Source organism: Saccostrea cucullata, unplaced genomic scaffold, assembly GCF_032062105.1.
Source record: "Saccostrea cucullata isolate Sc308-1 unplaced genomic scaffold, CSIRO_AGI_Scuc_v1 ctg1985, whole genome shotgun sequence".
Lineage (NCBI taxonomy): Eukaryota > Metazoa > Mollusca > Bivalvia > Ostreida > Ostreidae > Saccostrea > Saccostrea cuccullata.
Window position 1 is genome coordinate 88,270 of NW_026922474.1, and position 19,064 is coordinate 107,333.

Here is a 19,064-nt window from a genome sequence, read left to right on the forward strand (position 1 = left end):
GGAAGTTCTAAATGAAATTTTATCGTTAATGTCCAAACAAATCAGGCCTTGCAAATGACATCAAAAGTGGGGAGGAGTTTCCTTTCAAACTTTTTTTTAAGTTTTGCCCCTGAAACAACAGGTATAAACCTAAGAAATTTTAAACTGGCTACAGAGAAATAATATGCATCCAGAGTACTTGACTTTTAATTTAAAATAAATTCGGAGAGAAAAGGGATACACAGGTAAGGTCGATTTGTAGTCATTAAGGTGTGAGAAATCAATCACGTCAAAAATGACGATCATCTGTTGTACATGTAGATAATGAACTCCATAAAGCAAAATATCAAATCAAACAATGATGTTTCCAAATGTATAAATAAATTTGGAATATTATATTCATTGAAAGCCAATGTTCACGACAGTGTAAAGTCATATAAACAAGGGGGGTTTAAGTCCTTTCTTAAATCCAGGGAAATCGCATCCAAAAATGTGTATGAGGTAGAAGAAACTGATTGAAAAAAAAAAACAATGACGTTGTCGGACGTCATGAAAATAAACGACGACAGCGCCGAGTGATCATAAAATGTGTTTTATTTTATAATAATTTGGCAAATAATGAACGTATCAAGCTAATTTCTTTAATTTTTGTTGTTTTACGTTTCAAATAAATTTTGAAAGCACATACTACATAGTACTAATTTTATAGCCTCAGTTCACAAACTATTTGATAACCCCTAGTATTTATATCATGCTATCTGCATAGACTGTACTGATGGCATGTCAAACGTTGCAATATTCCATCTTTATCATTTATATTGTATAATTTTTCATTTGTATTGTATAAATTTTTATTTGTATTCTATAATTTTCCAATTGAAATGTATAATTTTCCACTTGAAGTGCATAATTTTCCACTTGAAGTGTATAATTTTCCATTTGAAGTGTATATTATCCTATCTGTATTGTGAAATTTCTTATTTGTATTCGATAACTTTTTATTTGTATTGTTTCCGAGGAATGTTTATTTATTAAATGGAAAAGATCGGATACTGCAACGTTTGACTTGCCATAAGTATTTCATGCAAAACAATCTAACTCTTGTAATTATCATAATATTTTATGATTATCACTTCAAATGCTAAATAGCATAACATTTTCCTTAAAAAATGTCAAACATATGGAACTTTTTAGCTTTTTAGTAAAGTAGGTCAAAGGACAATATCAGTGTTACGAGATCAGTAATCATGGCAATGTACAAATGTAACAAGTACTTTTTTTTTTACAATATACTCGAATAATATGTTCAATGTTCCTTAAGATTGTGAATTTTTAAAATATACATTTTCAATACTAGATTAATTAATATTGTGACGATTTATATGAACACAGATATGGTCTGACGGCACATGAACAAAATCCTTAATATTTTTTTTACATTTAAGTACGACTTTAAGGAGGCTATTGGGTCAACTAATTAATTTTTAATTAACTAACAGATTTAACTCAAATTTTGCTATATGATACTAGTATCTTAAGCTATCAACTATCATCTGGCAAAGAAAAATTTCATATATTTTAGCTTTAAAATTTGTTCATTTTATTATATCTTTATATGGAGCTCTTCTTGTAAAGGAGATCAAAATAGTCTAAATATGGCCACAACTACCCAGCCTCTTTGAACAATAAACATGACAACAATCATCTGGTTTTTATTTAAATCTGACTTCGATGTTTTACAAAATGCCAAAGAAATAAAAACAAATATTAAATGTCATAATGAATATAATATTAAATAATATAAATATTAAATAATATAATAAGGAGTACTATTGGAGGAGAAAGATTGTTTACAGACAAACAGACAGCTAGCTAGACGGACAGACAAATGACGGTCTATAATATCACATAAGCTCCTCTGGTTTTAACCAGTAGAGCTAAAAAGTAGGTCACATTGAATAATTTAAAGGTGATATATGTTGATGCCTTCAGGTGCCTAGACACAAATGTGATATTAACATTTTCTGTATAATATCACGACTTATATATTGTAATAGCATTTCCCACGAAATTATATATAATTTTTTTATCATACTCCCTGCATTCAAGGGTATTTATACTGCATTAATTCTTAATGATGTCCCCTTTAACATGTTTAAGTCCTTCTATTGGGGAAAATGTAATCCCCTTTACACTAGCATTCTCTGTGCCAAGTTTGGTAGAAATTGGCAAAGTGACTATACGGAGAGGAGAAAAGGAAATTCTGAAAAGCTCATACTGTAACAACAAGAAAAACGTTGACAAAATGCAACAACAACAGACAAATTTTGATCAGGAATGCTCACTTGAGCCTTTGGCTCAGATGAGTTAAAAATTACATTTTTAACATGTATCTTTCAGTATTTAATGAAGCATCAATGTGACAATTATTACCTGATTTTCCATTGTCCTTCATGAGTAGTCCATTCACTTTTATTTGTTCAACTGTTTTAAAATATTTTAAAAATGAGTAAGAAAGTCTTGCATTTGTTTAAAATTGTAAGTTTAAATCAATGATCCCATGCCATGATGTGCATGAATGAATGAACGAATAATTTTCATAAGTTTGCTAAAATGGATGCTGATACATATGATAATTAATAATAAATAACCAATATGAAATACAGGTACACTTTTAATTAATACAGATCCGCGTAATAGATATCCTGAGTAGGGATCGAATTCTGATGCCAGTTGCTTATAAAGTGAAATAACATAAACTGGAGGGGGTGTGGGGGGGGGGGGTGCACTGACATGTACTGAATGGTTGCTTCAACTAAATTAACTTATTATATAATTAGTTTATCATTAATTGATAATAAAAATGATTGATTGATTTTTATTGTTTAACGCCGAGGCGGCAATATTTCAGCCATATTTCGGCGGTATAATCACAATTGATAATATCAAAATTACCTAGTAATGCAGAGAGATAAGGTCTTTCAGATATAGGTTTGCATTTTCTTTGTGCATAAATTACAGCTAAAGCATTTCCAACCATTAACAGAATGACTCCAACAGTGATTCCAATGATAAGTCCCAAGTTTATATCTTCCATATCTGACCTATAAATGAAGGGAACAAAAGAGCAAGCATTGATAAATCTCTTCTCAAATAAAACATAATATAAACTGTATTCTTCATCACTTTAATCATAACTATTAATTGATGCTAGTAAATGAATAATTGATGCTCTTGACTATTGATTCATATTTTATGAAATACCCGGTAAATGAATATGGGGCTCAAGGTTTTCAATGAGAAATGGCAACATGTGCATATATATATATATATATATATATATATATATATATATATATATATATATATATATATATATATATATATATATATATATATATATTTTTTTTTTTTTTTACAAGATATATGAATAAAGTCATTAATATCACTAACCAATTGTTTTTACACTATATTATTTTATCATAATGAAATAAATAAATTAAAGCTAGCTACAGGTGAGGCCCGAAGGCTCAAATGACAAATGACCCAGGGATGGGGTAATTGAATAAAGTAATTGTAATTGAGTGTAATTAATTACATATTTCAATGTAATTGGAAGTAATTTGTATTTGAGTGAGCTTTCAATTACAAGTAATTGAATGTATTTAAATACATTTCATAAAAGGTCATGTATTTTCAATTACTTTTCAATTACATTTCAATTACTTTTTTCAAAATAAAAGTTTATAAAAAGTTTATATACTGATACACAGTTTTTACACTGGTCGATATATACTGCCTATTTCCACTTTTTGAAAATCTCAATTCTACCTATTCCCCACTTGAAAGTAACAATAGATGGTTTAGATAGTTAATTTGTTTTTACAATAATTATAGACTAACTACATCCTCTTTAAGATTTACATGTGCATGTATTCTATACATTTTAAGATAGAAAATACTGAATAAATTTGTGAGAAATATTAATTTATTTTATTCAAAAACATGGATTCAAGAAAGTAACAAACTTCTTGTCATACACCATGCTGGTGTAGCATGGGCTTGTGTTTGTACAATAATTAAATGTCTCATTGTGTTTAATTTAATTTGTTTATACAGTGTGTCACACTGCCCATTTAGTCATTATAGGTAAAGGTCAAAATTGGTCTAGGTGTGAACCCCTGTTATATCCAAGAACAAAAACACCGAATAAAAATTCACTATAATTTTTTTTTTTTTTTTTTTTTTTTTTTTTTTTTTTTTTTTTTTACAAAAAAATCTTTCTTTTTCTTTTTTTTTAAATAAAACTCAAGTAATTGAAATGTATTTAATTACATTTGTCAAAGTAATTGAAAGTAATTAATTACATTTGAAAAAATCAAAGTAATTGTAATTGCAAGTAATTGACAAAATTATCAATGTATTTGAAAGTAATTAATTACATTTCAAAGTAATTGACCCCAAGTCTGAAATGACCAAATACATGTACATAGTCATTTATTTTTTTTTTTACGATATATGAATAGTCATTGATATCATTCACAAAATTTATTACACTATATATATTTTTTTCATAATGAAATAAATGAATCAAAGTGTCTGCATTCAGATGAATTTTCTATGTTTGATGATGATTATTATAAAGAACAGGTTAAGATACCAAAGGAAGGATAACTCTTTGAACAATGAATCTTCTGAAATTGAACATAGTATCTTAAAAAGTTATCTCTCTTTGCATACAAGAGCATATTACTGCAAAGTGTACAGGTAGTGTACGAGAAACAGCCGCAGAATGTGTCGATACATTTATTTCCTAGCATTGAGAAAAATAAACAAAAGGACTCCAAACAAGTACTAAAGTGACACTTGTTAATTATATAACGTACTCTTTAACCTTGGACACATTTTGAGTTGGTACATTTGTGTCAGAGGTTGGGACAGAGGCAACCGTAGTTGCATTTTGTACTGTGGATTTCTTTGTCAGCTCATAGCAACCGGGGTCTGAAAAATAAGATTATGATTATAATTTTTGTTTATATTATTCAATGACATATAATTATAATCTTTGTTTACTATCAATTTACATGTACCCGGTAAGTTATCTATAAAGATATATAATGTAGTGTGTATAGACATATGTAATTAAGGATGTCAAATTAATCAAATTTGACTGATAAAAAAATTGAATTATTCATCGGCAAGGTGCTCTTACATAAACTGATTGTGGTGATCAATATATTAAAAGGTAAAAACTGTTTCTAACTTTATATTGAAGTTCCCTTTCTTTATATCATTTTTTTTTTCAACTTATTTTTTCAAATATCTATGATTTGACTTCATGATATACAAGTAGACACACTGTAGGTTAAGTGCAAGTATTTAAATCTAAACTTCATTATGACCTATTCAGGTACAGTTGAAGTGCCAATACAAATAGTACATCTGTTTAATTAAACTGTGACAAAGTCACCCCCTTCATATTTATTTATTTATATTTTTTTCTTATTCGACAATTTAATTGATTTAAGTTTACATAATAAAAAATATCCAGTATAATTGTGTATTTCATTGAACACTTACATTTGTATGCTTCTGTGGAGTGGTAGCCACTGGGACATGGATTCTGGGTAAATTGGGAACAGTCTGTATCATAATTCTGCTGGACTATATTGCCACTGTAGCTGTACTCTGTACAATAACCTGTTAATATTGTCAAAATTAGATGTTTGTGCATATAGGTAATGTTATTGTATGATTGAATAATTTCCATCTCTCTGATTTGCTGAGATCAAACTATAATGTTAGAAAAATACTATGTTATATTTACATCCACTGAATATTTTCTCCTTTATTTCTAAAGAAACCCCATTGCGTTCATCACTGCATAAACTACAGTAGGCATGTCACTGGTACAGATTTCTTAATCAGTGGCTGTTCCATCAATGAAACGTATAAAGACGTTCGCATCATTAATACAATAATTAATCTTTCTAATCCTACTTTAATTGATTATTTAAACAGATATAAATATAAACAATAAAATGTCTTTCTTTGTTTGTTATTACTGGAATGAACGGTCGCAGCTATTGCAGAAAAAATTTACATAACCCGCTTACGCGGGTTATGTATTTTTTCTGCAACAGCAACTTCCGTTCATTCCAGTAACAACAAACAAAGAAAGCATTTTATTGTTTAAGTATTCCCGTACGAAACAGTCCGGGCGGCTTGGACACGGCCCAGGCACGGATTCCGTCTCCAGAAACCCATGCTTTAGCATTCTGTGCTCCTATGTAAAGTATGTTTGGAAAGCCGTGCCTTAAAGTGGTCTAGGCACGGACACGGCACGGGATATTGGCCGAATTATTTAAATGAGATCACACGGTTCTACAAATCCCGAGTCAGAAAGCCGTGCTAGTTTCCATATATGGACTCATGGATTCTGTAAACCCGTGTCTGTCCTTTTCCATATATGGAGACACGGTTTTTTTGGAAACCTGTGTCAAAAAAGCCGTGCTGTATACCATATAAGGAGTCACGGGATCTGAGCATTTGTTTAGATCTAGGTCATGGCCATTAGAGAATCCCCTGATATAACTGTGGATGCCAAAATGGTGACTGAAACCAAACTAACTTCACATTGTTTACATTAATGCTTAGTTTTAGAATTTTAAAAGTTAAAAATCTTTTATGAATATGTCTATTTACTTTCTGTTAAAGATTAACTTTATCAGTTACAATCCATGCTAGTTTTTAATTAAGATTTTAATGATAATGTACAATATTCAATTGTAATTTAATCTAGTAGCTAGTTAATTTTGCACAATCTAAGAAAGCATTTAATTTAAATAAAACTTTCACAAGCACAGTGATGTCACACAAAATATATACTATAAAGGATTAGTGAAAGTCCCACTTAAGTCATTCTAATATAAAACTATTTCATCATGTTCATTGTCAACATTGCAATTCTGGAAGATCATGAAAATTGAAAAATTGACGGTTATTTATTCTAGATTACACTTACTGCATTTAGTTCAAAAGTAAAGCAATTATCCCAGACTGATATAAATACAATTCCAACTGACATCTTAGTTTAATATCCTTTAACTAGAGCAAAAAAAGACATATTCTTAACTCAGGGCCATGAATCCTTCCAATTTCAGATTCAAATAATGGAAGTTATGATTGAGCATGCTCAGTAAAAACCCGTGAGATATAAATAAATAATTTGAAGCAAAACCCGCCTGAGTTAAAAACCGTCTCCCTGGGACACGGATTCCGTGCCTTCACACGGATTTCTGTGAGTGAGGATTCCTCACTTTCAGACACGGAAGCCATGTCCGTGTCTTGGACATGCAGAACCCGTGCGGCTTTTTAAAAACCCGTGCGTATTCCGTGTCTTAGCCGTGCCCTAGCCGTGCCTATTCCACCTCAAACTTTCGTACGGGTTGACCTGCACGTGACGTTCCAGGTGAATACAAGGATGTATTTCCTCTAACATTGATCTAAAAATAGATTGGGAAATTCCAAATTGATACAAATCATTTAAACAACTATGACTTTTTATTCATGTGCCCTTCGGGCTCGGTGAATATTGTACTCCTCAGATAGCTAAATCATTGTATTGACCTCAAAAACAGTAATAATTCAAGCATCTGTAATATGTATAGTTGGTATGTACATGTAAACTGTGACTGAGATTTGGTACAGACAGACACATGGATTAACAGTTAGGAGGTAAACTTCTGATTTTTACAGTTATTCATGATCATCCCAACATATGACATTAACAAACAAAAACGAAGTGCTAAAATTTCATTTAACATCTGGTAAAAATCACTAACTGAAACTTGTTACAGACAGACTGACAAACAGAAGGGTAAAACTGTTTTACCCTCATCTACTACTGAATAGGGGTATAATAAATTAAGAATAAAAAACATGTTTAGTTGATTACACAGCATGAAATGTCATGATATGCCGTTTTCGACCATGTTTGATAAATATTTTAAGCAAAATATTATGAATATTCAGAGTTAAAAAAATAACTAATATCAAATTCAAGGGCAGACATATTGTTAGATCACCCTAAACCCCTTATAGCCCATACACCCCCCCTCCCACCCAAACACAAACACAAAGACTATACACATGTGGAAAATATAAAAAATATACAGTTTGATGTGATACATATATCCTTAATTTAAATTGATAATTTGCTTAGATATCTATATGGGGGAAAAAATTATAAACATTAATGTTTTTGAACAATTTAATATTTAATTTGAATTTGGTATGAAGTGTAATTATGTCAATGCCTTCAAATTTAAAACTCTTCATACTTATTAATTGATCAAGGACCCATTTGCTCACCTGAGAACTATGGCTAGGCAAAAATCAAATTGTGATCAGAAAATCTCACATGAGCTTTCAGCTAAGGTGAGCTAAAAGACTTTTTCCTTTTAATCTGAGACACAATCTAACAGGTGCTAGATAGCTTACGCACTTCTTTGAAGTAATCTTAGGTGCAAGTTAACTGAAAAATTGATTTTCTATATAAATGCACATTTGCTTGATTTCAGCCAGACAAATTGCACTCAAGACAGTCTGTCCATTGTCTACTTGGTAAATATACACTAGATAATTTTTTTCAAATTGTTTATTTCTCCATTTTTTAAAAGACCCCACTTCAACATGTGCATGAGTTTATTAAGCATTGCACTGTGGTCTACATTATACCTATCATTTGAATGGCCTAGTGCCCTAATTGTATGTAATAAAATGTTTATCGAATTTTGCTTTTATTTCTGGTACTAGTGTCTTAAATATACATATACTTTCTTTTAACTCTCCAAAGAAGGATGTGTATAGAAATACTGACCTCGCTTTCACTGCCAAAAATTCAGAAATGAAAATGTAAGGTAGCTGAAAAGGGCTTATTTTAAAGAAGAACATCTTTATACTAGCATTAAGGTATGTGTTGTTTAAGTCTAAAGGGGACAAAAAGTAAATACTCTCTGAAAAATAATAAATTAAAAAAAAAAGTATTTGTATGATGAAAGGGAATACTTAAAATAATAGTGCACACATCGTGCTTACCTGTACTCCATACTCTGTCTATCAAAAACAGTACAAAATTCATGAAAGCTGCATATCCTCTTTATGATAATTGTTGCATAATTTTTATCAAAACATGAAGAAAATCACAAATGCTCAATATCCTAAGTCAAATGGTAACGTTTGAGGCTGACTGGACTTATGTGAAAGAAATCATACATTGATAAAATAACTTTAAACAGAGAGGTCATTATGATTCTTGACCTAAACTCCGTTCAAGGTCACTTGCACATCAATTGGCTAGTGGCACTCTGTGAGTGGAGTATGAACCACGTTGGACCAAGGAGAGAGAAAACATGCTCCGGACAAGGAGTTTTCATATAATTCTGCTTTAACCTTAACCTTACACCTAGAAATATAGTTCAAGGTCATTGCATACGTCTTATCCAGAAATACTCTGTGGTAAAGTAGTAAGCAAGATTGGGCCAAGGAGAGACAATATCTGCTCCAAAAATTATATCCTGGACAGACAGATGGATGAACAGAACGACGGACGTCCAGACTAATCATTAGGAGTGCGGTCCTAATTATTGTATAACTTCTACCTATAAACTATTGTTAAATAAATGTGAAATTCTCTAAAAAATTGTGAAATTGAACTTAATTTTAATGAAATCCATGTTTCTTGATTTTCTTTAATCAATTTCATTTTGCCACATATACATGCTCATCAGTGAAAGATAAGGAATTAAAAAACATATTCTTCGTACCTAAAACAATATACATCCCATAAGCACAGACTTCCAGTGTTTGATTTACAAATGGATTGATCACACAGTGGCACACAAGTTTGTTAGGCTCACTACACTGGCTGGCAAAAGCTGAACAGTTCTTTCTTTGAGAAGCTTTGTTCCATTCTGATTCACTGGTTGGACAGTTTGGAACAATATCCATAGTTTGTCTTGATACTGGACAGGAAACACTGTTACATTTGACTTCCTGTGAAAGAAGCTTAAGAAATTGAATTAAATTTAAAATAAAAAAAAAGACTTCATTGCTTTCTGTTTAAAATTTCCTTAAAATGAGCGTTAAATATTTAGGGGGGGGGTTTGTTCTTTTTTTTAAGGCATAGGTTGATATTTTAAAACCCACTATATTAAACATGGTACCAAAAGAATGCACAACTTCATGTACATACATGCAAAGTTTAAATAATTTATCTAAAATTAGTAGATTGGATTGTATTATATAACAAACACACTAATGAGTGAATGAAAACTTGGAGAGAAGTGATTTTTTTCCCTGTGGACTGTGGCTTTATATATCCATATATGTAGATATATTATACATGTGAATTGTAAACTTTTCAGATGTTATAAATTATACACTTTTAGCAAAGTAATTTAATTTGTCCATCCATGGCACTTGCTTGTATAATTTTACCAAGTGTAAATGTGCACTGTATTCACAAGTATACATTTAATTCTTCAAGGTGCATTGGGTATGGACAGAAGGGTAACAGATTGGGTTGTGTGCACATTTTGAAGATAATTGTATCTACTTTCATCTTTATAGATGTCAAATATTTTTATTCTCATTTATATAACCCTCAAATGGATTTGAAGAGAACATACCAAGGAAATTCATACTTTTTCCTGTTAATGTATATAAAAAAGAAAACTTAAGAATATGTATAGAAATCTAAGTTAACAAACTACATGTAGTACATGTAAGTATTTAGAGATAATAGAATGAATATATCAGAGTATAAGATTCAAATTTCAAAAATTTAACAGAATGACAGCTAGGTGTAGTTCCTACAACACAAATATTTAATAATACGCCCCAGCTGTTTAAAAAGACTGTTTATGTTTCGGTACACTTTTCAAGTTAGGTTGACAATAACGTATATATATATATATATATATACTTAGGAGTTGTAATTTAAACCCCAACTTGATAGAGCATGTTATCATTTTATATCTGTGTCTGGGACATCCACTTCAGAATTACATTTGGAAAAGTTTCAAATTGAGAAAAAAATGCTATGCTTTAATGATTTCAATGACCTTCGCAACATACATCATATCCTTTTATATATATATATATATATATATATATATATATATATATATATATATATATATATATATATATATATATATATATATATATAATTGCATTTGTATTGCGAGCACCCCCTTAAGTTTTAATTTAATGAAATCGATATTATAGTCTTATATATAAATTATAATACTAAAGTATACCTTCAGTATCAGAAAATTGATCATCAAGGCTTCCAATATCACTGCAATGATAAATTTTTATTGAATTAATTTGATAATTATACAATGCTTGATAATTTTTTTGAATAAGGACACTATTAAAAATATTCGTGTATTATAGTGCATAGTAATCTTTTTCTTAAAAATGTTTTCAAGATCTGTGACATCATTTTTATAGTGATAAAATGTGAAAACTTCAACATGTTCAACATATAAGAGGAGTAAAGTAAACCTTGTAATTTTTTGTAACAGGAAATTCGAAACAACAAAGAATCCAAGTTGAAAATACATGTAAATAAACCACTTTAAAATCAAGGTGACAAGTACAAATGAAAGAAGAACATTTACTTATTAACACCTTACCAACCCCTAAATTATTGCCAAAAAGAAAGTAGAATCATAAGAATGCGTAACTATTTCTTATTTAATCAAGAAAAGCGTCAGTATAACTCTCTTCTGAAATATACTTCATATAAGCTGCCAAATTAAAACCCGTCATTACCAGGGTTCTCCATGAGCTGTTTTACAGTGTTGCTCCCGAAACAGTAAAATTTTCTCCGACACAGTAACGATTCAAATTTTATGCACGCAACACAGTAAAAATTTTGCCGACACAGTAAGATCTGTGATAATTAGAAAATCTAAACAAACAAATTCTCTCTAACTGAGACTTTAATTAAACAATTATATCTTCTTTTAATTACAAAAGTTAGATCACTTAAACACTAGGGCTTCACCTTGCATAAACAATTATCTCCTAGACCCTCACCGGACTTTAGACATGACGGAACAAAGACAAATAATTTGTTTTCACACCTCCATGTAAGGGTTAATTGGTAGTTGCAATAAAATACATTGTATTATTTTTTTTAAAAAATATTTCAATATCTTTTCTATAGAGCCACGGCTCTAGAATTATTCTAGCACTGTAAGTCAGAATTGTAATCGTATTGAAGTCATTTACTTGATGTGAATAAATTGCTTAAAATTTTGAACATGTTCAAGGAACTCTTAAAATATTTTACTGTTCTGAAGTTTCTTTCTTTTGTAATGTGATAACTCAATCAAGAAAACTGATAAATAATCACTGCAAATTTACTTTCAAAAATATTAAGTAGTACGACTGTATCGGTCAGAATTTCCTCCACTTTTCAGAACGTGTTTTTACGTTTATCAATATGTATGACCATACCATTTTTGTAGCTAATTAGCGATTTTTAAATGTGTGTGCATGTATTCTTTTGTAATTTTCATTAAGCTTAATAGTGATTTAGTTGCGAATTTGATCGCGAAAATACCGCGAAATTTCAGTTCTTCGCGTTAACTCTGCAACACAGTAACATTTCAAATGATGGGGAACCCTGCATTACATTTGACTTTTACTAAATTAGGCCCTTTCATTTTCCTCCTTTCAGAGTTTTCGTGATCGCTGATTGGTCTCACATGGAAGTCTTCGAACTAAAAAGTATTCCCCACCATGATGACTCATTGTTTACCCGTTTCGTCAATCAACTGAGATACCTCGTGTGTTCGCTAAAACAAGAGGCCCAGGGGCCACATCGCTCACCTGAGATAATCGGCTAGGAAAAAGCACAAATCAAATCATTACTGAAAAGTTTACTGAAAGGGGGGTTTGAGTGGGGGGCTTGCATTTTAATACTACTTGAGAATGCCTTCATATTAATACAGCATATAGCTTTGCTTTTCTTAATTAATTAAAAGATTTTTTAAAAACATTTTCTTCCTATATATAACTTCATGATACACTGTAAATTGAATTTGATTCCCCATTGTTTCTGTCACTACCCCAAAGGGTCATGATTTGAATAATTTAAATCTTCAATCGTGAGGATGCTTACATATCAGTTTGACTAAAGAAAGCTTTTCTGTTCTTGGGATTTTTCCCTTTAATTAAGGTCTTCCATTTCCAACGGAAGACTTTCTACTGATTCTGTTGGTAAAGATTATTATACCCGCACTTTCTAAAGAAAGTTCGAGTATATTGTTGTTACTCATGTACGTCCGTCCGTCCGTCTGTCACACTTTTCTTCCCTGAACTCCTCCTACATTTTACACAGTAGCTTAATCATCTTTTAAGAGATGGTTGGTGGTGTCATGTAGATGTGCAGTAAGCTTTCGGAATTTTGATTTTGCCCTGGGGGGTCAAATGGGGGTCTTAAAATGACGTTTTTTATGCAAAAAGCCCCGTCTTCCCTGAACTCCTTCTACGTTTTACTCAGCAGCCTAATCATCTATTGGAAAATGGTTGATTGTGTCAAGTAGTTGTGCAGTAAGGTTTCGGAATTTTGATTATGCCCTGGGGGGTCAAATGGGGGTCGAAAAATGACGTTTTTTAATGCAAAAAGCCTCGTCTTCCCTGAACTCCTTCTACGTTTTACTCAGCAGCCAAATCATCTTTTGTGGGATGATTGGTGGTGTCATGTAGATGTGTAGTAAGGTTTCGGAATTTTGATTTTTGCCCCGGGGGGTCAAATGGGGGTCGACAAATTATGTATTTATGCAAAAAACCCCGTCTTCCCTGAACTCCTCTTACATTTGACTCATTAGCCGAATTATCTTTTAAGAGATGTTTGGAGGTGTCATGTAGATGTGCAGTCAAGTTTTGGAATTTTTGATTTTGCCTTGGGGGTCAAATTGGGGTCGAAAAATGATGTTTTTATGCAAAAAGCTCCGTCTTCCCTGAAGTCCTCTTACATTTAACTCAGTAGCATAATCTACTAAGAGATGGTTGGTGATGTAGATGTTTGAATTTTCATTTTGCCCGGAAGGGGGGGGGGGAGGATGGTGTCAAATGGAGGTAGAATTTTTTTATATATATATATATTTGATATGTTTAATCACCCTGTTTTCAAGAACTTTCCTAATATGTTATGCAATAGCTTTAAACCATGATCATTTGGAAAATGATTGGTTTGTTTTCCATATGTGTAAAATGGTTTCAAAATTTGAATTTTCATGTGGATGGCAAAAAGGGGCAGGAAAAAAATGGCCCCTCCCTAACCCGGGGGTCATGATTTGTACAAACTTGAATCTACACCTCTTGAGAATATATGCATATTAATCATGCTCTTGTTGTTCTTGAAAAGAAGAATTTTGAAGATGTGTTTCCTTCTATTCCAAATAAAACTTTGATCCCTATTTGTGGTATTAGTGTATAAAATTTGATGAAAATAGCTTGAACAGTTTCTTTAGAATTGAAACTAAAATCTAAATAAATTGGATATAGATATTAAGTTCTCACCAAATTATGTATAAGTGCATGCTAAACATAAAAATGTCTTAAATTATTCCTTTAAAACTAAACAAAATAAAAATTAAAGAGGAGGGAGGTTAAGGTCACAGGAAGTGCAAGGTGAAGATTTTGATGCAGTTGAATAGCTCTCACTAATACATATCAGCATATTATGTTTGATAAAATATCTTGAATGATTTAATGAAACTGAGCTTAACATTTTTTTTAAGAAATGAGAGGTCAAAGGAAAGGTTGGGGTCAAAATGTTGTTGCTGTTGAAAAGCTTATATCAGTGTTAATTTACTATTAGCATATGAAGTTTGATAAAAATATAATTAATGGTTTCTTTAAAACATAGATAAACACATATTTTTAAAAGTGAGGTCAAGGTCAAAAGAAAATTAAAGGCCAAAATAAGTTTATGCATTAATAGCTCTCAGCAGTATGTATTAGTGTATAAAGTTTGACAAATATATCTTGAATTGTTTATTCAAAACTAATCTAGACATTAATTTTAGAAAAATGAGGTCAAGGTCACAGGAAATGTCAATGTAAAAAAAGTGAAGCATTGTAAAGCTTACATAAGTATGTATCATCATGTGAAGTTTAATTACACAACTTGAATGGTTTCTTTAAAATAAAGCTAAACACTAATTTTAAGAAAAGTTAAGTGAAGGTCAAAGGAAAAAAAATATTGCTGCAGTTGGATAGTTTACATCAGTATATGCATGAACATATGAACTTTGATAAAAATATCTAGAAAGTTTCTTTGAGCTCGATGGAAAGACAGATGGAAGGGTGGAGGACGGACATGACAAAAACTATACATGTATTCCTAATCATGACGTGGCATAAAAACCTTGAATCTACATTACATGAGGATGTTTCAATATCAAGATTATACAAGCAAATTCAAAGAATTGTGGTCCTCTGCTTTCTGTGTTTTAGTGAATAGGATGCCATAATTTATGGCAGATTGTGTGTCAAATATGCACCCCTATCATATGTCAACTTTTGAAAATTAGGTCAAAGGGGAAAAATCATAGCATGCTTGGACATATTTTGTTGCAGGTAATGCACATGTCAGATATGAAAGTCCCGTCTCTTTTCAATCAAAAGTTATACAACTGTATATATATAAATATATAATATAATATTTTTGAAAAGTAGGTTAAACTTCTAGGTCAAGGTCACAGAGTCAAAAGTCATGATATATTTAGAAAAGTCTTTTCACATGTAATATATATGCATAATTTAAATGTCCTATCTTTTCTCTTTCAAAATGATTAATTTAAAATGATATTTTTTGGAAAGTAGGTAAAACTTTAAGGTCAAGGTCTCACTTGGGTTAAAAAATCATAGTACATTTAGAAAGTTTTGTGCTAATGTACATGTGAAATATGAAAACCCTATCTCTTATTATTCAAAAGTTATGACCAACTGAGGTTAAAATTATTGTGACAGATGCACATACTGTCAAAGATGGACAGACTGAAAGACAAATAAGATTTAATGTTCCCTCCCTTTCCCAAAAACGGGAGACAATAATGTCCTTGCTGTTCTCGAGAAGAAGATTTATGATGGAAAAAATCCCCTGCATATTTCTTAACGCAAATATCAATATTGTGTTTTTATGTCATTGTTTGTTTGTTGTTAAACATCCCTCTCAGGAATTTTTCACTCAAATGGAGACACCACCACTTGAAAAATAATGAGGACAAGTCAGATTTGAGGTCAACATTCATTTTAGGAGTTTTCATCCATTAAGTCGTAAAGAGATATGAACTCAATCCTTCCCCCGATCATCCCTTCCCAGACCCCTGTTTATTCATGTATGCAAACTACGACTTGTTTTTACATTAAAAAAAAAGTTAATATATACAAATACTTTAATGTGGTCCATCTCTTTGAATGATTTTCATTCCTAATTCTTAATGCAGTCCTATTGTGAACATTTCCAGTTCATTAGGAGAGTGGAAATGACCTCCTGCGGTTCATAACCTTTATACCATTAAAACTTTACATAACATAATAACACAAGAAACAGAATTATATACAATTGTACAGTGAAATGGAAAAAAGTTTCCTTCTATTTAGGAGTCACATGATTATTTGTCATTACAGGGAAAGGCAGTGCATTTGGGAGACCCCCCCCCCCCCTCGGAATTTGCAGGACTATCCTGGTTGGGTGATATTGATGTTAATCAAGATATTGCACTGAATAATTTTCAACTGGTCCACTGTAGCAGTAAGAACAAACATAAAAAGGCTAGGCGACACTCAGGAGGAATATGTATTTTTGCAAAGAGTTGTTTTATGAAAGGAAGAATTCAACTGAAGAATAGTCATCCAGATATAGTACGGATTAAACTTGACTGTAACTATTTCAAACTAAATAGAGATATTTATTTAGCTGCAGTTTACATTTCACCGGAATACTCGGGTGGAAATAATACCGATTTAGAATCAATATATTTACTTTTACTCAATGACATTGAGAAATATAGTAAATTAAGAAATATTATTATTCAAGGTGACTTCAATGCATACACTAACACTCAACCAGATTTTATTTTGTTTGACATTGATTCTCATCGAGTTAATGATGATGATTTAAATTATCGATATGATAATACATTGTCAAGAAATAATCTTGACCATAAACACACTAACAATAGTGGCAAACATCTTCGTAATATATGTAAAGAATCTGGATTAAGAATCCTAAATGGTAGAACCACTGGTGATCTTACCGGTAAACACACCTGTTTCACATATAATGGGAGCAGTCTTGTTGACTATACACTTTCCTCGCAAGATTTACTTAACACACCTCCCAACCTTATTAGCATAATTCGGAAAATTTCGGAAGAACACATTGACAAATTTGAACGAAACCCGAATACGTCCGAACTACTTTGGTCGCGAGATTTCGACGTGACGAGATTGGGACACCTGAAAATCGAGGAACGTGTTGTTCTTGAAAAAAGAGGTAAAACTTTATGTTCCTTATAAATACAGGGGTTACAAATAGCAAAAAACTAGTTAATTTAAGATATATTTTCAGCTCAACTTAAATTTATGTGAGTTCTTTTATTCAGTTATGAGATATTGTACTTGGAACTGGAAAATTTTGCCTCTCGATTTTGTAAACAGTTTAACACGTGCAAGGGAGAAGTTGTGTTGACATGGCATGTCGAATGAAGTTGATAAACTAAATTAATTGGGCTCGGAAGTAATTGTCAATGATTTATTTCTAACGCCTGTGTAACAAAATGGCTAAATCTTTATGAATTAGTTTGTGATATTGTCATTATAGCATATCTAAAGTGACAGCATATGTGCAGGTGTATTATAGTCTATTTCTACAGAAGCTGTCACAGAATAACATTATAAAATATCCCTTCAGGATTACCTGTGATTTGTGACAAAAGAAAACCTTGTATTTTTATATAAACTTCATGAGACACATTTTGAATCCTGTCCTACATGTATTACCATGTGCCATACCGAATTTCCTCTAAATTTAATTGCTTATAGGATTACTTGTACGTTTGTTTACATTGTGTCATGCTTATAACATTTTGTCAACAGTAATAACCAGTCATCATTAGCTTACATGCTAAGTGGAGAATGTTACTTCTTTTATATGGTGTTTGAACACAAACCCGTGTAAATCACAGTCTATGAAAACATGGGATAAATCTCAAATTACATAATAATTAACCAAATGAATTATTTCATGTCAATAAATTAAATTTATGTTATTGCCTATGTGCTGTGCTGAGTAGACCAAACATTGTACAGTTGAACATGGGCTAGTAAAAAAATAAGACTTTATTTCTACTTATTGAAATTATTAATTTTTTGACATCTCAAATCTTTATTACTTATTTAGTTTTTTCTTTGATTAAGTCCATTTCAAATGACATGTACATTTTTGTGTTTCAGGTTGATTTATACATATCCCTGTCAATGCCACTGCCTATTCCATGAAATGGTAAGAAAAGAACAGAAATGTTTGTTAATGTATTAAGCAGTAAATTAAAAAAATATTAAATTGACATGTTTATATCATGACAATTAGGAATATTTATACATTTAATATAAATTTATGTCATTTGAGCTGAAAGCTCAAGTGAGCTATTCTAATCACAATTTGTTGTCCTTCACCCTGTCTGCCTGCAAACTTTTCACATTTTTGAACCAGTGGGTTAATTTTAACCAAACTTGCCAAAAAGCATCTTTGGGTGCAGGGCTTTAAGATTGTTCAAAAGAAGGGCGATGCCCCTAATTCAAGGGGATATAATTCAAAAATAATGAAAATTTAGTGGCATATATTTTTACTTTATTTACTTTATTTACCGAACATATCATACTATCATTATATTTATCACAGGGATGTCACTTTGTAGAGATTTTATTTAATTCCTCCAATAAAAATACAAGGTCATCTTTTTTTTAAGGATGAAAGATTATCCTTTCATATT

The 19,064-nt window shown here is 31.1% G+C and overlaps 1 protein-coding gene across 1 annotated transcript in view; it reads right to left on the minus strand.

Annotated features, from left to right (window-relative positions):
- Positions 1-4,852: 4,852 nt before the first annotated feature.
- Positions 4,853-19,064, minus strand: part of LOC134261815 (uncharacterized) — a 35,791-nt gene continuing 21,579 nt past the window's right edge. Inside the window, exons 2-5 of the mRNA XM_062744211.1 lie at positions 11,304-11,344; positions 9,807-10,035; positions 5,560-5,679; positions 4,853-4,980 (exon numbers count right to left, since the gene is read on the minus strand). Coding sequence (XP_062600195.1) covers positions 4,853-4,980; positions 5,560-5,679; positions 9,807-10,035; positions 11,304-11,344 — 518 coding nt within the window. The remainder of the gene's footprint in view (positions 4,981-5,559; positions 5,680-9,806; positions 10,036-11,303; positions 11,345-19,064) is intronic.